Genomic DNA, 23,368 nt, shown 5'->3' with positions numbered 1-23,368 from the left:
TTTCGTACTGTCTATTAAGCATCTTATTGAAAATTGGTGCATCAATTAGGATTTGAGTAACTTTAAAATTCTGCGTTATCTATATTTGCTTTCTAAAGGAAATAAAACAAACGTAGGTAATGCAATTGTAATGGAAGGCTGCAGCGCAGTTGTAAGAATAAGAAAATGTAACTTCAGACGTAACTTAATTTTCAATCTTTAAACAATGCTATATTATTTATCGATACATAGAATTTATCGCTGATACCATTTGCTAACAGTGCTACACTTATTTCGTCTTTGCTTTCAAAAATGGTCTGTGCGCGTATTTTCTCTCTCTCTCTCTCTCTCTCTCTCTCTCTCTCTCTCTCTCTCTTCCATTTCCTCTCTCATACCTTTAAGTTATTATACAAGAAGAATTTCTTGAATTTCTTTTGCTGTTCGTTTGGTACTCTTTGTATACATTATTTTGTTATTTTATCAATTAGATTACAATTAAAATGATAGATATACTCATAAAGTAATTATATAGGTACATTATTACCATTGCACATCCATATACAATATGTATATATATTTTTATAAGTTGGTTAGAGATTAGTGGATTAGCATTTCTCCTTTTATTCATTACAAGGAATTATTGTTTTACATATTATACACTATTCCGGGTGCCATTTTTTCTGTTTTTTTTTAAAGGGCCAATACCGTCTTAAATGATGAAACAGATCAAGAAACCGGAACGAAATCTCCGTCCGCACTCTCTACGTTATACAATCCACATATATGCTATTAATCTGCGTTAATTTACCGACTCAACGCTGCATGTGTGTACACACGTACAATAATTACATGTATTATACCGGCACTACTATAAATATCATATACAGCTGCCTTACGAAACTAATTAGCTTCTTCTCTTGAGCGTCGAAATTATATTCGCGGCAACGCACGAACGTCACTCAAATCATAAACTATGATAAATATGACGCACCTCTCTTTATTTGAAAACAAGACTTCCTCACTTTCTCGAAAGTGCTTAGCCTAAGCTTTCCTTCAACGTATTTTCTTGCATTTCTGAAGAATCGAAAACAATCTTGATATCAGAAAGTTCGCATTCTTCTAACCATTTTTATATTATACGCTCGAATGTATGTAATGTTAATCAATAATTATAATACATAGTTTGAGTCCGGATTCTCCAGACGGAAAGTTCGACCATTCAATTTTTTCTTAAATTCTTTTTAATAAAAAGTTACATTTGTTTAGTTGTCTCCTCTCTCTCTTCCCTACAGTAATTTGAAGATTTCTATTCTAGTTTGCTCTTCTAAGTTACAATTTTATTTAGGGTATTTCTATTCTTGTCTTACAATATTGCACCTTGATGAAGAATATTGCACCTTCTTTTATTAAATAATGACAAAATGCTCGTAAGGAGAAACTATATTTTTACGATAATATTTTTGTCTCGTTGTGGCTCTAGAAAGAGTTCTAAGATTGTTAATTTCCACAATCGCATTTCTTATAATTTTGCGCGGTATATATTTTCCCGTTCTATATAAAAGCATAGGAATATCGAAAATTTTCAACAAGTTCCGGAATGCTCTATATGTTCTTAAATTAAATTGGAGAAACATTGGTTTATACTTTCATATTGTGACACTTATAATGTATTTTTTTAAATCTTAACGCAATGTTTCCCTTAATTATCTCGAAGTTTCCGCGAAAAAAGGAGGACTTTCTGCTATAGCCATCATTTATGTACAAATCTAAAAGGAAAGTCCCGCATATTATATTAAATTGGTCAAAATGGCATGATAAGTGCGATTATATATACACACACATACATATATGTATATATATATATATATATATATATATATATATATATTGTGTGTGTGTGTATATATATATATATCTAATTTTTTTGCCATCTATCAGTTTGCGTGACTTTGAAGGAACACACATTTCCTTCAAATCAATAACTCTATAAAAAGCTCTAAATTACGATATGTAACATAAGTTATTTATTCGATCATGATTGTTATACATTACTATATGTCACGACAAAATAAAGTAGTATACTCATTTCAGTGCTCCGCTTTTGCGTTGATTAATTCTGATGTCGATCAACCCTTAAATGATATCATCCGCCAATATTAACATTCACAAGCAACATGTAATTACAACATTAATGTTGAATCAATAACGCGTAAATATACTTATAGATATTCATTTATTTTAATATTTTTGTCTTACTATATATATATATATATATATAGAGTTACTATTTTAGTTTATTTTAAGCTATACGTATTGTAAGATACAACTAATAATAAGCTAAGAATCTATCAATTTACAGTGCATTTAAATTTCATTTTTGGCAGAATCCTTATAACAAAATGTGCGTCAAAAAAGGACAATTATTTAAAAATAATTTGAATTAGACACATTTGACAAAATTTGACATATAATCGAAACCGATTATTCATAAAATTTAATTGGAAGAATCTTCTACGGCTATCGTTAACTTTATTTCTTCATTACAGTAACTTTAAATTTGCTTTACTTGGAATTAGTTAGCTGTAAGTATAATGTGACTTGTATTTTCAGGGCTTCATTCACTCTTGGTTTGTTGTAACAAAATATAGTTGCACAGTAAAAAGCGCAATTAAGTTTGCAATTAAACTTTCCCTGATGACGATTTCATTTAAGGGTGACCGCGTGCATATTGAAAAGAAGCAATCCTCAAAGAAATTCACGTTATTTTTCTCTACGTCACACACCTTCCATCATGATATACTCCGCCTTTATTTTTCCTAAATGTTACATGTAGATCTCACAAAAAGCGCGAATAAACTTTATCTTTACAGACTTTTTTCACCTGTACAGAACATTTCTCGATACTATAAGGACAACTATTACGTTATTCTACGATTATTATTTCCTTTACAATTTATTGTTTATATGCCAAGTCGGATCAACAGAGTTTAAAACTATATGTATATAATATATTGATTAATTATGTAGGCAATTATTCACTGGGTATGTGCTAACATCAAAGCTACACTTTTTACAGAAATTGTCGCCGAAATAGGGAATACCATCACATTTCACGAATTACTTGAGTTATATATCATTATGATGAGCTTTCAAGACTTGTAACGCATCATGATTGTATTAAAATATTGTAAATGAAATTAATAAACTGTGTTACATAATGAGAGTTTATAATTGTAATACTTTTAGAGACAATTTTCTTAACATTCATTATGATTGCACATTTTACCTTTCTCATAATTTTCCTTCCTTTTGAAGCAGAAAAGTTATCAGAGAAGTAAACACGGGCAAAATCGCAACAAACATATGACAAGTATCAATCTTCTTTCATTAAGTGTTCAAAATCCAATTCACATCGCGTATATAATTTCTCTCTGCAATCTCTCTCTCAAAGTTATTGTAAACACACCAAACCATTGCATACATTTACTCTCCTAATTCTACTTATCCCTTCCTAAAATCTATACATGCAATGTTTAACTGTATATATGCTTTTTGTTTCATTTTTTTTCTCTTTTGCTTAAATACACAAACGCCGTTCTGGATCATACGACGGTTGGATTACGCATATTTTGAGATCACGAGCTGGAAAAGTCACGTCTTGGCGCAAGCTTCCGTAAAGAAAAAACTTGCCCAAAATCCGTTTTAGAGATATCAAACTCAAATAAATCTCCACATTGCAACTCGAAAAGCTTTGCGCTATTCTAAAGTGCGAAAATTCGATTTATATTTGTGAATATTTTGCGCGCATCCTCTCATAAAACTTTCCGCATTATGACGAACATTTGTATCTGCGAAGAAGTGTCTGATATATAAAAGAAATAATTTTAAGATAATGTAATTAATTAAAGTTACGTAACTTAGCAAGTTACAAACGTAATCAATACATTTTGACTTTATAAGAATTGTGATACAAAATAAAATAAAACTGTGTGGTAATATTTGTTACTGTTACTTCATACATTCATATTTTCATTATAAAGAATTCTTTCCATTTTTTAAATTGAATATAAAAAAATAGGCTTTTTTTTTTACTTCGGATTAAATATCGAGTAAAAACTTTTACGGTAAAAAAATTGTTTTTCATTAAAATCCTGAAAAAAGATATAGAATTCATTTTTTTTTAACATTCATTGACAATAAATTAATATCTACATTACTTCAATATTATTTAATATTTTTTGTCTTTATAATTTTAAATGTTAAAGCGAAATCGTGTTCATTATAGATATTGCAATTGCAATATCCACTATAATGATAACACTTTTACAAAATTAGATCTAACAATAAATAATATATTTCACGATCACCGCTATTTAATAATTATGTTAATCATTGTACTTTGATTGTTTACAATGTTTACAGGTATCTTTACACAGAAATCTTTTGGATGCAAAAGTTAAATTCTACGAACGATAATATGGTGTAAAATGTAGAAAATATTTTGGTAAAAAAACTTTTAGGGCCAGAATAAAAAACTGGTGCTTACTCAAATTTTTTAGTTTTTTCGGTAATTTTTATCTCTAGTTGAGAATAACAATATTTCAATCAATTCAGATTCCGCTAAACAAAAGTAAGATTCTATGAGACATTCATAAAGGACTAATTTACGTCGCCGAAGATCAGAGCAATTAACGGGTGTACTTATGAGTATTATATTTCATACAACACCACAATAATCGGTAACGAACCGAAATCATGCTTAAAATCTATCCCTAATCTAAACCTTATCAAATAACGCATGATCGACGGCGAATTCTTCCGTGTCATACGATTCTCTTAATAGCTAGGGACTAGAATGAACTCTTGCGACTTTTTTTGCCGGTTGAGAATGTCAAAGAAAAATTTAAAACACAACTGAAACTTATGTCTCTAATTGTTTAAATATCTTATCTTAGATATACAATATGAGATTACACATCAGACTGTATGTAATTAATGGAGATCTCTCTGTATTCACGTGTACGTCTACAGTATAGAAACCTCATATAATTATATCACTAGTCTTAATTCTAATATTTGGTGATGCTGCTTTTCTGCCACAAGTCGATACCGTTACACGTATCGACCGAGAAAGATAAAAATAATACAATAAAAACATAAACTTATGTCTAGTCTAGAATTTTACAACGCGCTACCACTACAAGCACTTGCAGATTATTCATGATACTATTATTGTTAACTCTTAACAAGTATTGTTAAGAACTAGAGCAATGATTTTTTTGCAAGAGATGCATGTTTCCATTCGCATTTATAGCAATGATCAAATTAAATTAATATTATACATAATATTAATATTATATACAATGGACACCATCGTTCTAAAATTATCAATATCTCATTATTATTCACACACTATTTCACAGATTCTAACCGCAGACTCTAACCATGATAATAAATTTATAACTTAGAACCTACTAGCGACTAGATAACGGTATGCATAAATTATCTATAAGCTCAAACAATGGGATTTACTAGGGGATACTACGGGAATAGAATATATTGACTCCTTTTACACTGAGCACTTTGTAAGTTGGTACGCGTATTAATTAGTAACTTTCTATTAAATTACAATAATTCCAACAATATATTTAAAGACTAATGCACTAAATTGGTACAATATATGCATTTGATATAATATGCAAAATGATTAACATATCATGTATATGTTTACACGTATATCGCCGAAGTTAAGATAAATCAACAGAAAGTTACTAGTTAGTATCTGTATCAAGTGCACGATATAAACTAGGCTACTAATATTGTCTGCTTATAGTGTTCTCGTTATTACTTTCTGATTGCAACGACGACGTAAGTTAGAGATATGTCTTTCTCTTTGAGTGATTTTTCATTTTAATTAATATAATAAAAATGTATGCTAGATTTATAAATGTTTCTTAAAATATATAAAAATTGTTAAATATTTAAATATTTAAGACATTTCGGTTCTATGTATAATAATATACAAAAGAAAAATTGACATTTTTGAAATATAACTCAGAAGAAACTAGAACTAAGATGTAATAAGTAATACAAATAATTTTGGTGTAAATTTCCGAATAAACAATTGTGCCATCTGTTTAAAAAGCATACAGCATGCAAATGTTTTCGTCAACAATTTCAATTTATTACGCCTATGGAAATGTTTTTAAATCTTTAAAATGTCATAAATTAACGCACTTTACGAACACAAAGCTTTTCGTTGCGAATGTGCTCTACGACTTAACAAGCTAAATGAAACAGAAAACCGATATTGTCTTTCCATATTTCAAATTATTTTCCCTTTAATTATTTACTTGTCATTAGCCACTATGTTACACGAGAATGTGGACGAAATGTTTCGTAAATTGCTCGCTGTCAATCATTATTTTGTGAACAATTATCATAGCAATTAATTGAAAAATTGAAAAAAAAGAGTAGTAATACTCAATTTCAAATAGATGTGAGAATCTCGATAAAAAGTCGAGAATAATTTATACATTCGTAATTCTTATTCTGGAAATTCTTATTCAGATAAATTATCTCTTTAGCCCTCATGGCTGTGATGAACTTAATCGCTCAGCGATCGATGCATTTAAGAATCTTGTAAATTGACTAATTTTAGTCTTTACTGAGCTGGTTCCGTTTCCTTCAATCGTAATAATTATCAGATTATTTTTGAATTGATGAACGATCGCGCGAAATGTTTACTTTCTCAAATGTAGAATGATCCATGAATCATCCACCGTTTATTATAACTATCAGCAAATTTATGAAACATCTCGTGGTCAATTCGTGTGAATTTTCTCTCTGTATACAGACTAGTAACATGTACATGATATATTATCTATGGCCAGTATTCATAATCGGTTCTATATTTAAGACTGTTTGAAATAGTTTTAAGATGTCATAAGCCAATCAGAGGTTGGTGTACATAGTCGCGATTCTTATATTTAAGATCGTCTTAAGTACAGTCTTTAGATGTCATGAACTAATATCAGAGAGCCCACATTAGCATCTTAAGACATTACTTAAGAATATCTTCTAATAAGAACGGACTATAAATATCGATCACAGAGCTGTAAACAATTTTTCAAATATTACTTAAAACGGTCTTAAAATAAAAACGGATTATAAATACTAGCCTTATGTTCACCGCTTAAACGACTAGTATATCATTGCACCCATATATAACCTTTTTACCAATCAACTTATGTAACCCATTCCTTTTTTATAGTCCTTTCCTATCTCCTTGATAATGTACAGTATATGCAAAAAAAATGCGACTCTTTTTTAATCACTATTATGTTAGCTAAATATGACACAGTAACGCCATCTGTTGCATAATAGAAGCATCACTTTTGATGTATTATAAAGTTGTAATAATAATTTTATATTCTTGTTAATCTCTCTCTCGCATTAAAAATGTTCGATAAAGAATAAATATACGATAGTCTTTGACATCTAAAAGACATCTTAAGGACGTCTTATGTCTCAAATTTGGACTTTGTATTATCAAAGTTCTTAACTCCTAGGAAGTCAAGCGGTATGATTGTTCATGAACAGCATGAACTTTTATTGGATTGATTAATGGCAAAATTGTCCAAAATCCTGTTCACTCTATAAAAAATGATGACAGAAAGGAACATTAATTCAAACACTATCCAAAGAATGATTAAATTGGATCTTAAAACAATATCTCGAGCGGACCAAATGATATTTAATCACCATACGAACGGAACGATACAAAAAGATAGTCGTGCAACTATTGACAATGTCAAATACTCGATAGTACGATAGTAGAAGAACTAAATATTTATGTTTTAATCAAATTTGTCCCCGGCTACTCATTTTATTTGACTAAATTGATAATTGAAATGTTAGTTTTAAGAGTCGCATTTTTTTGGCGCTTACTGTACTAATTATTGCAACGCGGAGACGATCAATCAACATTGACTTATCCACCGATTACTCATGTTACTCTGAAGAATCGGAATCAGATTCGGCTGGTGCGTCGGGAGTTTCTTGAACTTCTGGCATAGTCTCAGGGATCTTTTTCGTTGCGATCGTCGCCGAGACATACGCACCCGGACCTTCGCCTTGAGTATGCTCAATCCCTACCCTACATAAGGTTTGACAATACAGCAATAAATAATATCAACATAATATTAATTTGAATAAAAAGAAAACAATAAAAAAAAAACAATTAGATATATTCGAATTCTCATCGGGTATCATGTTATCTTTGTTTAACAACAAGGATGGAGTGATACCTGGATGATACTCGGGTAGGAATCTGAATCCAGCATAAGTGGATTGTCTTCTTATAGGAATATCAAACGCTTATTAATTTTAATAATCAAATAATTCGTCGATATACTGGAAAAGTTTGGAGAGTTCTTGCTACATAATTTATAATATTAAAATAATCTTTTAGAACTTACCTGTATTCGTGACGCGACAAATTTCGAACATATTTCTCTGGGGGCGCATCACTGTCACTGTTCTGGAGACTGACGCTCCTCGCAGTCGTATGAGATACTTGTGTCGCCGGCATTGTAAACTCTACGTAACAATATTCCGAAAGATTTTCGGGGATCTGATCGTAAGAGGTGAGAGCCATACGGCAAACCAGCTGATGCGTCGTGTACGCACCTAGAAATAACCGCAAATAACTGAAATTGGCCAAGAGCCAGCAGCAATCATTTGGACGATGATTTGAACATATATTTAAACCATTACGCATAAAACGTTTTATTTTTATGCAGAATCTAAATCTATATTCTTCAGTTTTTTAATTCAAAACAGAATAAAATAATGTAAAAAATATAAAGTATAATATAAAAATGTTTTAACAATGAAACAAAAAAAATTAGAATAATTTGTTAATCTCGACTGACGCTATAATGGCACATATAAAAGCGTAAGCAGTAAGTAAATCAATTATTTTATTCGCTACTACATTATTGTCTTACGTTCTCGATACTGTGATTGGTCGATCGTTTATGTCTTACTGCTTAGATTTTTTATATAGTTTAAGTAAAAAAAAGTATGGGCAAGTACCTTGACCCTCTTTTGGCAACCTGGGCATCCTCCATACGATGGCGCGATGTTGATGCTCATATTTCGCCTGGCCGGAAGTTACTTCCATCAGCTGCGGTTCCAAAGTATCGACAGCACCCAAGAATCTCTCGATACCCTTAATTTTCCCTGTTCTTCTATGTGCTGATTTTACCGAGCCATATCTGAAGTGTTTCTCCACCCTAAAGAGGTAGATCCAACATTCAGGTATAGGGAAGCGAACCATCACGTCTTCGCATGGTATTTGGCCCAATTTTCTGGATGCAAAACCAGGCACGAGAATGTCTGCTCTCAGCTCCACCTGAAAATGAGTAAAAAGAGATCAAATGATGCAGCTCCAATAAACATGTCACTATGAAAATTTGTTGCGCGTTGCAAGAATGAGAGGAATGAAAAGAAATTTTAACAAAAAAGTTTTACATAAAGCCCAACATAATATTTTTATAATAGAACGGAGAATGACGATACTACCTAATATAACAGATAGAAGAAAGATACGATGATGGCTAAAATCAACAAGAAGTTTTTTCGCTTTTATTTAAATACTGTACGGAAAGTTTATTGAAGAAATGGAAAAAGGGAAAATTACCTTGTTCCCGGTAACGCACATAACAGCTTTTAGCTGAAGCGGTAGTTCTCTATTTTTAGGCGGTCTTACGCGAAACCGCATCAGTTCAATGTAACATGCATCAGGCGGCTTGAACCTTAGAAGATGTTTGATTACATATGTTAGTAAGGTATTAGTTGTAAAATAAATTTATAATTTTATGATTTAAAATACACACGTTGATTAGTTAGAGGTAAAATTATGTTAGTGTCTTAAAATAAAGATACCTTATATTATAAAGAAATTTAAGTCTATTATTATTAACATGCTTATTTGTAGTTGCAAAGAAGAAATTGTTAAAATTATTAATGTTTATCTGAAGAAAGTTATATTTATCTATTTTATTATTGTAAAGTACGTACTTTATTATCCTTGATTTTTCGTACTCGTCCTGCTGAACGCATGAATGGAACTCGACGTTCTCCAGGCGAATCCATTCTTCCGTTACGACGGGAATGATATCATGCCTACCAACAACCTCTTTACCTTGTCGCCACATATCATTTATTCCTAACTCTATGTCGGGCATACCTAAACAATAAATTGAGTTTCATAAAAAAATCTAAATTATAAGAACACAATTTTTCTATTATGATTTATTTTTTTTAATATAGCGCAATATATTTGCAATCGTTGTGATATTTACCAGAAAGGAAACCCAGGAAGAAAAGACGAACACGTGCAATTTGTTTGTCTACGTGACCTTCTGCGTTCTGCTCGACATACAGCTCATCAACGACTGTTACCTGAACTTCTTCCATTTTGTAAGTTAGAGCCCGATCACGATGCGCCGGTAACCTGAAGAGTGCTTCCTCGATAGCACAAGAAAATTGTTTCATGTTCTCGTAACATTGGGAACCAAGTTTGAATAACTGAGAGATCTGCATACATTATGGGATGTACAGGTGTATTAATTGTACTGCTTAATATTCGTTGGAAATGATTTATATCAAGAACTAAAAAAATTTACCTGAGGTGCGTGTTCGACAGGAAGACCCAATTTCTTCAAATCACTCCCAAACTCTTTGACTCCTTGATAATCCCCTTGAATAGCGTACGCTGCAAACTGGCTGAGTTTGTTTGTAAGTCGTTCCGCCTTCGTAACCTGGCCAGGTCGCACGCCAGGTCTTTCCTTATAGAAGATGTATTGTAGCTTCACTGTAAAGATCTTCCCGTACTGATCAAATTGTTGAGCGCCGATGTCCGATACCGAATAACAAGCGAGCAGAGGTAATTCTTGAAACGGATCTTTGTCGTCTTTATTATTGAACAACTGTAGACTCGGATTGTCACCCTGGTAAACCAGTTTGACAAAGATCTTCTTCCAGAAACGTTGCCCTGTGATTTTCTTTTTGTTCGGCTGTCGCAACTGCATCTCCCAACCATCGCCGGTGTAAGTTATCCGCGGGAAATCCTCAAGCGGTTGGCTAACGTCCTCATCAAACAAAGGAGTAGGCGGGGTTTCCTGAAATAAGAAAAAAATATTTTATCAACATATAGGACTTAATCAAATTTGTTGCATTTTAAGTATCGCACAGTTCTTTTATATGTATTTATGCTCTTAATTTAATTAAAGAATAAAAGACAAGAACTGCGCGCGAAAATATATTTGGTTGATGGAGAAACAATTTAAAGTAACGCCTCATATAACGATTTATCTAATGCGAATACCTGAGAATCTGTCCTAGCCATTTCGGCTGTCTGTGCAGTTTCAGATACCACAGCATCCTGCGCGATTCCAGATTTATCAAAGGGATTGAAACGCGGTGAGGAATCCGTATACGCAGCGATCTGCGGACTTTTTGGCGGCGGCGCTAACGTAGGTACAGGTCCGCCTTCTATTGCTGTTATCTGATCTCCTTCTTTTGGTCTAAGAGATAAATAAAGAACTGATATTACCTATGCACTAATGTTAGAAATAATATTATTATATTCTTGAATATAACTGTGTACAGCAATTCAGACAATAATTGATAATTTTTCAATGTTATTACTAAATATCTCACGACTAGCATCAAAAAATAAATCAATCTAAAATTTCTTAATTTCTTTCTTTTTAGTCAGTAGCTTTTTCCTTAACTTACTTGATAAACACACTGAAATCGGGCCCCTCATCCGATTCCGCAGACTCAGCTCTTTTTACTTTCATATCCGGTGGTGGAGCTGTCATACTTAAGAAAGAATCAAAACCATCAGATTCTCCAAAACCAGTGATCGTCGCTTCCGAACCAGCTGCTGATGAGTCTCCCCAAACTGAAAAGAAAATGGTTATAAAGAGTTAAGTTAAAATATAAAGTTGCAAAAAAAAGTCTTCGTATATACCATCGCTGGAAGTGTCCATAGCAATTGGTCCGCCACCGAAGGCATCCAGGAAAGGATCTCCGCCATTAGTTTCTGGTTCGGCAGCCCTATCAAATTTGGACGCAAAAGCATCGAATGAGTCGCTAGTATCCTCGATCGCCTTTGTCGTAGCGGCGAAGTTATCCAATTGTTCTTCGGGCCTGTAAGCCTCGTTTCCAGGAAATTCTGTTCCAGGAGTCGGACTGGTGGAGATCAGGCCACTGCTGACCACCTCCTTGATCGGTTCTCCGAAATCACCTAGTAGATCCGAGGCAAAGGCTGACTGTGTGACTTCCGATGGAGCAAATAAAGGCTGAGTTGCAGCTGCGAAAGGTGCGGACGTGGTTTCGATTATGCCGAAAGGCGTTATCGTGGTTGTATTGGTCATGGAGAAAAAGTTCGCATCAGCATCGGTAGAAATCTGTTCTACTCCTATAAAACAATAGAATTATATAAAATATAATAAAATTAAAGCAATGTAATGAATAACATTATTCAGATGAATTGATGTTTTTATCTACTCTATTTCCATAAACAAAAAAAAAAGAAAAAAGATTTTCTAACCTTGGAAGAGTTCAGTAGCTGCTGTCAATGTAGGTTGAATCGCAGGAACAGGTTCCGTGAGATCTAAGACAATACCCGACTGTCCAACGTCTGTTTCTATGACCGCGAAAGGAGTCGCAGAGGTCACTGAAGGCCGTTTCTCGTTACTAATAATATCTTCCGGATATTCCATTCCAAAGGTAGGCTGCGCTTGCGGTACCAGTGCCTCTTCGCTCATACTTGCGAAGGGATTGTCTTTGGTAGTAGTAGTCATCGAAACTCCAGTGATAAGACTGGTAGTATCCGTGGTGGTCATGGAAGTAGAGAAGATACCGGTCGAGGTGACTTCAGAAGGCGCATCAAAGAGATCCATGATGTCTTGATTTTTTGGCGACTCAATAATTTTATCATCTGGGATCAGATCCGGTACATTGCTGTCGACGTCCAGAAAATCGGCAAAGCTGTGCTCCGGAGTAGGTGACGGGGAATGTATCAGCGTGGGACTGGGCGTTCTAGTTGCTTGCAAACGATCTAGAAGATGGTTTGAGGTAGCGTCCATTGCTCCCGTAACTGACAATATCAGATCCTTCGTGTTCTTGGCAGGTGGTTGTACCGGTGGTGGTATCGGTGGTGGTTGTGGTCTCGGTGGAGGTGGTCTTGATGGCGGTGGTTTTCCATTCTTCGACGGAGGTGTTGCCGCTGGAGATGGTTGAGGCGGACTAACGATCGTCGGTTGTTTCTCGGCTGTTGTCGTCGTCATCGTACCAAATAGATCTACATTCGTATTATCGGACGTGACGAAAATATTTGATGATTGGCTAGTGAAGACGTTGGTTGCTGGCGTATTAGTGTCGGCGATCGCTCCGAATCCGGTATTCGAAGCGGTACTTTCAATGCCAAAAGAGGCAAATGGATTAGTAGAATCGACGGATATCGGTGGTTCGTATGCTGTTTGGTCGCTGCCAAAATTTAAAAAAGGATTCTCGCTCGCGCCGGAACTTTCCGCGTCGGTGAAATCTTGGAGAAAAGGATTAGAAACCTGCGGGGGCAAACCGCCCCCCGGTTCCGTTGCATAATCGTCCATTAAGAACGGATTACCACCCTTGGAATCCATGATTGAATTGACTCAAAAACTCTGATTACGAGTTAATTATAACAATTGTTGAGCGAAATCTTTTGAACTGTATTTCCATAAAAATAGAATAGACTAATTTTAGTCTGTTTGTTTATACTCTGCGTGTTGAACAGATATTTTTTGGTACAATTTTAATTCATCAATTAATACAAGCATTTTTGGAAATCTCCCGTTAGATTATAATATAGGTAGAAATTATTGCTGACATAAATAGGATATTAAGCTCTTTATATAGCTTCAAAAAAAATAATCCACTTGTATACTTAGTTTGATTAACCACCAGATATTCAAAAGATTGCTTTAAAGATTCTGAAAAAATAGAACTGTATATAACAATTGATAATATTACTTCATCAGTTCGGATTCGAGCAATTTCAGTTCGGTCCGCCCAGGCTCGATAGTAGCGAAGCTAGTATCGAAGGGATCCACGTCGTCGTCCAAAGTAAGATCTTTATTCTGAAGCGGCGTCAACACTTTGTCGCCGGGATCTTGTCCGTCTAAAGACAAAAAGTCTTTGGATTCCTTTACTTCGTTCGCTCTAGGATCGAAGTCGTCGATTTCTGGGACTGTCGATGCTACGATGGGTACTACCGTAGGTAGAACAATAGAGCGCGGTGGTGGTTGTTGAGGAATTTGCTGCAATTCACTCTCCAATATTTTCAACTCTGCTTTACCGGGCAGAATGTTCGTCGCGATAGAAGTGTCGAAAGGATCCGAATAGGAAATCTCCTCTTCCACGATAGGTTTACTTTCGATTCTAGGTGTCAGAGGTTTTGCGTCGACTTCGATTTCCGCATCCAAAATGCTCTCCTGCCTGTGGGGTTCTTGCCTTGGTATCACTTCCTCTTCGACTTTTTGTATCAGCGACGATTGTAGCTGCGCAAGTTTTAAATTGCTTGGTGTGACCGAGGTAGCCGTGAAGTCGCTCTGTCTTCTGATTGGTTCTGCAGTAGATCTCGGATCAAAATCGTGATCACTCAAACTATGAGGCAACTTGGGTTCTTGCCTCAACAATTCTGACTCAATGAGCTTGAGCTCGGTCTTGCCTGGCGCGACGTTATTGACAAAACTCGTGTCGAATGGATCGACATCTACTTCATTGTCCTCTGTTGATAATGATTCTTCTATAGACTTCTGGGAATAGTACGGTGTTAGCGGTTTAGAGGGTAGTGTCTTCTCCTCTTCGGTAGTCGCGAGAAGGTCGGGTCTCTTTGACGGCGTCGGCAATTCAAACGCAACAGCTTTGGTTGGAGCTAGTTCAAGAACTTCCGGCCGGGAAGCCTTTCTCTCGAGATTCGTTGGAGTCACTTCGACTTTCTCGTCCTCCTCAAAGTTAACAGTAAACACAGGCTCAATTGGCGCAAATTTAACAGGCGCGGATGGTCTAGGTGGTGGCGGTTTTGTGGGTAGCTGCTTTACTGACGCCTCATCTTTCCTTGGATCAAAGTCATTATCGTCCTGGACGCAACTGTTAGATTGCTCACCAAGTAATTCTTTTTCTAAAACCTTGAGTTCTGTTTTGCCGGGTGGAAGCTCTTTCACTGCAGACGTATCAAAAGGATCAACGTAAGTGATATCCTCAATAGGCGCTATTGGTTCGTCCGCCAATTGACTAAGATCAGTGGTCGAACCGCCTAACAAGTCCTTCTTTGACGATAACAAACTGTTATGATCATCTTTCTGTTCACCATCTAACTTCAACAGGCCAGTTTCGTAATCTCTGTTAAAACCAGCGGGATCAGTTAGTGATATGGATACTTCCGAGACAGGCAGTTCTTCAAGTTCTTTCTCGATAAATTTTAGCTCTGTTTTACCTGGTAATATATTATCCGCGAATGTAGTATCAAACGGATCGGCCTCGTCGACAAAGGTAGCCGCTTCGAAGCTGGCTTCAATTATCTCTGTCTGAAAATCGGTTTCAGGCTCCTTCGTGGCAAATGGATCATCGACTTCCTTGAGACAAGTCGACTCATTTGGCGAGGCGTTTAAATCAAATTCAGCGTCATCCAAGTCAGGAATTTCTTCTAAAATCGTTTTCTCCTTCAAAACTTCGAATTCAGAAATATCTAGTGGACCATTCGATGTTTTCTCAGTCGAGGCTGCGTTCTCTTGAATAATTGTAGGAGTAACGGGGCTGACTGGTCTTGGTAGCACAGGCGGTAACTTCGTCAAATCAATGGGAATATCGGGAAGATCGCTGTCATCATCTAGTAAAGTCTTTTCTACTTTTGTCGGTTCCGCTACAACAGTTTCCGCCGACGGCTGTTCCGCCTCGTCAAAATCGTCTAACAATAGATCTTGTTGAATTCGAGGTCTCCTTCCCTTGGTGATCTTGCAAGTGCTTACATAATCGATTCTTCCCGATAATACCTCAACAGCATTGCCTAAACTGACTAGCTTATTGCCCTTTTTATCGACTGTACGAAGAACCTTGTCGGCGTTGGTTGTGTCAAAGGGATCGTCCCCAGTCTCTTCCTCGGTCGGACTGTCTGGTATGTAAGCTAATTGAACGTCGATGTTTTGAAGAACATCCACGTAAGTGGTGTCGAAGATATCCTCATCGGCGGAATCCTCTTGCTCATCTTCGTCTTCTGGTACGTTTACAAAACCGTCCTCGTTAACGAGTGATTTCTCTTCCTTTGTTTCTTGACCGTCGATCTCCGGCGGTGCAGCTTCGATTGGATTACCCTCCTTGTCGAAGCCTACCCACCTCTTTGAGGATGATTTGTTGGAGTCCTCTTGCTTTGCCTCCTCTGGTTTCTTCTCTTCCAACGGCGCTTTTCGCTGGAAGAATGAAGTAGACTTTATCCGATCGAGGTCATTTTGAGTCTTCTTCAAAACCGAATCGACGCCAGCAGTCAAAGCCTGGAACTTTTTCCACTCGTCAGATCCGGTACCTTTGGCTGATTCGCCGGCTTCTTCAGCTTTCTGTTGGGCCTCTGCTCGCTCGCGCCGATAACGCTCGAGCTCTTCCGGATCAAACTCCTCCTCCTCCGCTCCCTTCTTGCCCTTCTTCGGCTTTTTCTTCTTCTTCAGCCCCTTGGCTAACTTGTGCATCCTCTAAGACCTACTGTGGTGCGTGAGAGGCTCCTGAAAATAAAAATCCAAATTATTGCACAAAAATATGAAATTTATTACAATCTATGAAAAATATATTTCTTCAGCGATAAACATGATTAAAATATTTTTGGAAAAAAATCACTTTTGTTATATTTTTATAATTATACTGTGCAATTTCATGAATAAATGATACAAAAATATTCTATATATTTTAGGACAAGTAATTGAAATTTCTTAATTATTTTTATATAATTAAGACACTACGAAAATGTCTTAAAAATCATGGAATCATTGGCTATAGTAATTTAAATTACGTCCGAATAGAGAGTGACAATGCGGGATCATTGCCAAAAGAGGCCAATCGATCGTAGTGCAGTAACCGAATGTTTTTCTCTCTGGTCCTCAACTCAATTCCGTTCGACAAGCAAAAATAGCGACCGGTCGAAATAAAGGCGAAATATTTCTAGGAGCATTTCTTGGAGATGTGCTCTACGAATGACATCTAACTGCCTCACAAATGACCTGCCAGACCTATCAAAATCGTCGAAGACAGTTAAAGTTTTATATAGAAAGCCGATAAATTAGATTTTCGCCGAGAAACGTTCTTTACATTTTGTCATGGAATTTCAAGATTTTCATATTTCCGTTGTATTTCAATGACGTTGACTTGCGATGAATTTGGTAACAATACGATGCATATTTCACGAGAATATCTGAAATCGTACGTACATTATTACGCACGATACACTATGCGAATGTGGAAGTAATAATTTACAAATGTTTTTGACCGTCTTACATTTTATTATTTTATGTTAAGTTGGACAAGAATGCATCGATAGATAGATTACAAGCTATGCACACTAACGCTCTGATAAGCTTATAATCGTGTGACACATTTGTATATTTGCATTTTAATCGATATACACCAAACTTGCAAGTGTCGATAGAATTTAATTAATATACCAGCGTATGGTACAGCAGCGGATCATCAATAAAACGATAAACATGTAGTATAATACTTTCTATTTTCGATGTTCTCGCATGGCGAGCTTCGAGAAAAAAATCGTAAACTAAAATGCGTCAGTTGATAGAAGAGGTACGCATATTAAAGGGGATGGAGGATAAAATGAAAAAAACTCCTCTCGATCATAAACTCTTAAATGTGACACTTTTGTCTTTCGTACGTGACCTACGTGCTATGAACTACTCTTTGATGACGGTAAGAGCACCCTTTAACACGCACAAATCCCTCGGCGTAGTTAGGTTTTCATCACGGATCGCCGAGCAATTCCGGCTGTGAATTAGGCCCTGGTCTGCAACGTAGTGATGCACACATACGTGTTTATGTGGTGTGAATTCGCGTATATGTGTGTCACAAAATTATAATCGATATGCGAAAAAGCAAACGAGCAGATTCTAGCAAAAAGAAATTTCTTCGGTATACCGCAATTAATGCTAATATCTATTAATACTAATTATTAGATTGCAGTCTAAATTTTAAAGTAAAAGCAGCGAGCAATCAAGAAATTAAAATTAAATATAAATCAATTTGGATTTTGTTCTTGTATAAGTAACTCAAAAAGAATGTTTATCAGAAAATGTTGAATTGCCACTTGCATAATAGATATATTTTCGTTGTATTATGTGCAAATACAACAAAAAGTAGCACAACAAGTAGTAAAATAATCTAAGAAAGAAAGAAATATGGCAAAGGCTATAAAGAATTTCTTAAATTTCAGATAACGTTTAGGTCAAACCGATTCCTGTTAGATGTTCTAGATTAAAGCGATCGACAGTGACTTGTCAGCGTCTCTTTTGCTTCTTCTACATAGTCAAATGGAAATAAATTATGCATATCATGAATATTTAATACACTTTGATTCATTTCGTTAATTAAAGATCCAAGTGCTCTATTTGTTCCTATTTCGTTCAAATAGCATTTCTTTAGTATCGTTCATGAATCGATATTATCGATGATCATATACAACACAAGATACTTCAGAAATAGAGACAGTACATGACATCTTCGATAATAGAGATGTTATTTGGAGATTACATATTTTGTATTTGAGATTACAATTAATGCTTGTTAATGAAAGAAACTTAACCACTTTGATAATTAATCACTTTGATTTTTTAAATTAATATATTTACATAATATTATCGGTAATACATAAATTATATTAGGTGTCATTTATTTACTAAATCAAATTAACATAAATATGTTTACTTCAAACTTTTCTACAAATTATTAAAAAAGTATCTTTAATGATTAATATAATGTGCCATTTTAGAAATTAAATAACGAATTATAAATTACAAGTGCATAGATTATGCCTTAAAGTTACATTTCAAAGTAACAATTTATAAACTTTGATTGCAAAGAATTATTTATAACGCAAGATCGTGGATGGGGAAACAAATAATAAATAGCATGTTTACAATTTAATGTGTAAAAACTACGCGTATATTGAAGTTTGAAACAAAAACTTTTTTTAAAATTTAAAACAAATAATATATTTGTCGCATTAAATGTCATCATTGTCATTGTACTTAAGTTATTATAGTATGCAATTTTATCAGATTTAAAACAAATTGAAAACAATAATTAAAGAACTAATAAGAGTGTAGCACAGACTACGATGTGCAGAATCGTGTAAAAACTTAACAGATTTTTAATCAGTATCGAATACAGAACAGTTAACGACTCTATATTGTGTCGTGCATTTTTTTCAAATTATGTGCGTACAAAATAAAATATAAAAAAAGTTTATAGAAATTATTTATACGTTTAGGAACTATAAAGGGTAGGACTAGCAGGGAAAAAGCAATCTCGTGCGTCATCGGACAATATCGTTAAATTTTATCTTACTCATTATTTAATTAGGTCATACCGTCAACGAAAAGATTCGAATTCAATAACCAATTGCAGTTGTCATAAAGCTATATTGTAAGTAAAGGTAGCGTATTAACTGTAACGATATCTCTCGAGGGCTCTGCCAGCACTTGTATGCACCTGTCACTTACACATTCTACCTGAAGTCTGTCACGAGGTTCCTGAATAAGGAAAACTTGAGAGTATAATATTATATTAATTTCGATTATATCTCGTTTCTCGATTGTAATTTCGGCAGTTACACGGTAAAATAATAAAAAAATGGCTAACGAACACATCTATTTTACATGTCTATAAAAATTTATCTTAAAAGCCTATAAAATTTATCTTAATATATTATATTATTTGTTATAAAATAATATATATAGACACCTCCATCCTTTTATCTGTGAGATTTTTCAAAGAAAATATTTTTGGCATAGAATATCGGAGTACTTACAACTTGCAATGCAACAAAACTTCGAGAAAACGATTTCATAAAAGAAAAGTAACAAGTTTTCGAAAATATGAGATAATACGCAACACGCGGCGATAAAAATCAATACTCTATAAACGCAGTACTTAAAGAGAAACTGCTAAACGTGTCTTTCCCGCGATGCAGTCGATCAACGAGACAAAATGGGGAAAAGCAAACTGTCAAAGACTACTTTTCCTGCATCGTAATCGATCAGGTCTTCGAAGTCTCATTGCAGTTCACCGTATTAAGTCTTGCCACATTAGTCGCTGCTGTGTCAGCCACATTCATCGAGACTACGGGGACTACGAGCGCCTCAAGAAACACGCGAGTGCTTCGCCGAATCTAATTTTATCTCCACCGAAGGAGTTTGAAAGCAGCGCTATGCTGATAATTCGTACTTTGCATGCAGGTTTTAAAGGTTCAATAAATAAAGGTTTGAGTTTCTACAGAGAACAATGAATCACGGCGTTTATGATATTTCAATTTCTCAAATCTCTCCAAAGGCAAGGATTCGTATAAGCAACCGTATAAGACGTTTAACAATTCAAATTGTTGATTAACGTTTAAATGCAAAATTTAATTTGGTTACAAATTAAGCATGCTCGAGAAATTGAAAAAAGATAAAAAATAATAATAAAATTTGTAATCCCATCCTTTCTATATAGTATCCCGATAAAATAATGACTAGTTACTAGAATAGAAGTATATCATCAAGTGATCGTATAAATCAAACTTAAAAGTCAATTACACGTTTTTTAAAGCTAATGCTACTAATAGGAAGCCAAAGGAAGATCAAAAGAAAATATTATAGATATGTAAAGATGAAATACATAGAATTAACGACGCTTCTCGTGCACCATGCATGAAATATCAAAAATATAACACTAAATTAGCCCGATTTTTCTTTCCTAATTTCAATCTAGGACTATTACTATGTAAGCTGCATCATGAGAGCCACAAACCATCGACTTGCGGCGACATTAATTAAACGTGCAACTAGTAATCGTATATACCATGATGGAATTCAGCAATGCGTCCAAGATTATCTAAATTCCACTTAGAATTCTAATATAACGCGTTTCGTATCTAATCTAATCGCGAATAAGTGGACGAAGGACTAGCAAAACATTTTGCTCGATTTCGAGCAAAACATAATACATATAATGACGATTATGCGTCGGAATTAACGACACGAGATCAATGAACAGAGATGCGGTCGCCTGTTGCAAATGCGAAAAATTTTGCGAATCTACGAAAATAATACGCGACTTGTAAATGCGCTGCGCGATTACAGGGGGATGCCGGAGTGGCGATCAATCCGGTCGAATATGCGAGAGCGCCCGCCGTCCACCGGGGGTGGCACCTTCGTCCGCCTTTCGGAGGCGGCTTCGCTAAACCGAGGTCGTGCAATACTTACGATTTCAGCCTCATCAGCCACGTTGATATGACACACATTTTTTTCGCGTCATCCCGCTCGACTTAGGTCCCGGGTTGCGGCTCGAGGTAGTTCGGTACTCGCAGCCAGCGTATTTGGTCCGTGAAAGAAGAACGACGACGACGACGACGACAGTAGCGATGTTGGCGGCGGCGGCGGCGGCGGTGGCGGCGGCAGCGGCGGCGGCGGCCGCGCCGGATGCGGAAGATTGGATAGACAAGAAGTCAGAGGTAACGAGTTACACAAATGAGTTATTAGCTGAAAATGAGCGTCGGCTGCGACGATGGTGAAGGTGGCGGCGGCAAGCGTCGATAGAGACGCAAAGGCCGTGCCGAAAGCGAAGGCGACTCACCTCGTACTCTCCTGCGGGCCGAGCTATTTTCAGCATCGATCCATTTCCATCGGAGGAGAAACATGCGCGCGGCCACACCACCCACCACCCCCGGCGACGACAGCGACGGCGGCGGCCCCAAGAGTTGACGGCGTTTTCTGTCAAAGCGACGGAATCGCGGCCAGCGATGTTCAAGGGTGAAGGATGATAATTGGAAAATCGAGATATCTTGTAAGATCCAATAATGGTGCCAAGAATTGAAGGACAGAAATCATTCTATTAGTTCAAAAGGCAGCTGGATTTTTTCACTTATTTCACCAAACTCCATGAATTTTATTATTATATCGAAATATAATAGCTGGAATGACGGCAGTGGCGCTGCAGGATGGAGAAGATACGTGCTTAAATTTGTACAAAAAAAAAAAGAAAACAAAGCACTCATGTTGTAATACCAAGACTGAAACTTTTTTTTACTAATTACTGACTTCATTAAAAACGCTATAATCATAATCTGACAGCGATCCTTTAATTGGGACGCAACATGATGGTATATCTTCAATCGTATAAAAAAATAATTAGGTTCATAATGTCAAAGTTGAAATTTTTTGTGACGATAACTTATATAATAAAACGTAATTACTTATATAATATAGTAATCTAGCCGTTTGCTGATGGAAAGATAGCTCTGGCAGCTGAGGATAACAATGGAAGTTCTCCTGAAAGATCGTTGTTAGTTTATATCGTTTTTAATGAAGTCAGTGCTTTATAGATAACAAAAAGTCCAAAATCGAGACATTAGACGTCTTTTGGAAAACCGTCTTTAAGATAATTTTACGTCTTGTTTTATTTTTTAAACATGCGTGTTATCTGGATAATTATAATTAAAATAGTTTTAACCTTGGTACAATAATATAAATGCATTGTTTTTTTTACGAATTCGAGCACGTACCGTCTTACCCTGTCTCGCAATGCCACCGCCAAATCGTCATTTCAGCAATCGTATACTTCAGCATAACAATAAAACTCATAAAGTAAGTTTGGTGAAATGAATGAAAAAATCCAGTTATCTCTCAAGTCTCAGACGATATGATAAACTATTCTTATTAAGATTTAAAGAATTAATTAAATCACAAAGAAGGGATGCTAATGTCATGCGGATTTAGAGTTCATATTGATTAGCGTATAATTAGCTCTCTGTTATTTCAATTCCTATAGTGTGGATTATATGAATCGGCATAGGCTAATAATAGATGTGGTATGTAGAGCTCGTTAAATCGGAAATATAATTACAGTTTTGTTGCTTAATGATTCTTTAATATGAATGGTTTTTGCCTTTAATTCTTCGCTGGATCTAAGAGTAAGAACCAATCACATTAAAAAATCACTAAGCGTTAACTGATTTGTTTTCTCTACTGACAATGTCAATCACCGACTGCCACCGAACTGCTATTTTGTTTGGTAAAAGAGG

At 35.4% G+C, this 23,368-nt stretch overlaps 1 protein-coding gene across 1 annotated transcript; it reads right to left on the bottom strand.

Moving 5' to 3' along the window:
- Positions 1-184: 184 nt before the first annotated feature.
- On the bottom strand, positions 185-21,984 carry LOC105147264 (uncharacterized). The gene is made up of 13 exons (XM_087403687.1): positions 21,552-21,984; positions 14,070-16,811; positions 12,608-13,712; positions 12,026-12,475; positions 11,788-11,956; positions 11,375-11,573; positions 10,674-11,168; positions 10,350-10,584; positions 10,066-10,234; positions 9,686-9,800; positions 9,079-9,397; positions 8,460-8,670; positions 185-8,137 (listed from the first exon to the last, which is right to left on the bottom strand). The coding sequence occupies exons 2-13, from the start codon at positions 16,776-16,778 to the stop codon at positions 7,993-7,995; spliced, it is 6,321 nt and encodes a 2,106-aa protein (XP_087259813.1). The 5' UTR covers positions 16,779-16,811; positions 21,552-21,984; the 3' UTR covers positions 185-7,992.
- Between the last annotated feature and the right edge of the window lie 1,384 nt (positions 21,985-23,368).

Source organism: Acromyrmex echinatior, chromosome 2 (assembly GCF_024713525.1).
Source record: "Acromyrmex echinatior isolate Ae372 chromosome 2, ASM2471352v2, whole genome shotgun sequence".
NCBI classification, from domain to species: domain Eukaryota; kingdom Metazoa; phylum Arthropoda; class Insecta; order Hymenoptera; family Formicidae; genus Acromyrmex; species Acromyrmex echinatior.
This window is presented reverse-complemented; position numbering and strand designations above follow the sequence as displayed.

Coding starts and splice junctions, on each gene's coding strand:
- LOC105147264 (XM_087403687.1), bottom strand. CDS start 16,778: ATGCACAAGTTAGCCAAGGGGCTGAAGAAGAAGAAAAAGCCGAAGAAG. Junction 13,713..14,069: donor TCGAATCCGAACTGATGAAG/TAATATTATCAA, acceptor CAGAGTTTTTGA/GTCAATTCAATCATGGATTC. Junction 8,671..9,078: donor GTTGCCAAAAGAGGGTCAAG/GTACTTGCCCAT, acceptor GGTTATTTCTAG/GTGCGTACACGACGCATCAG.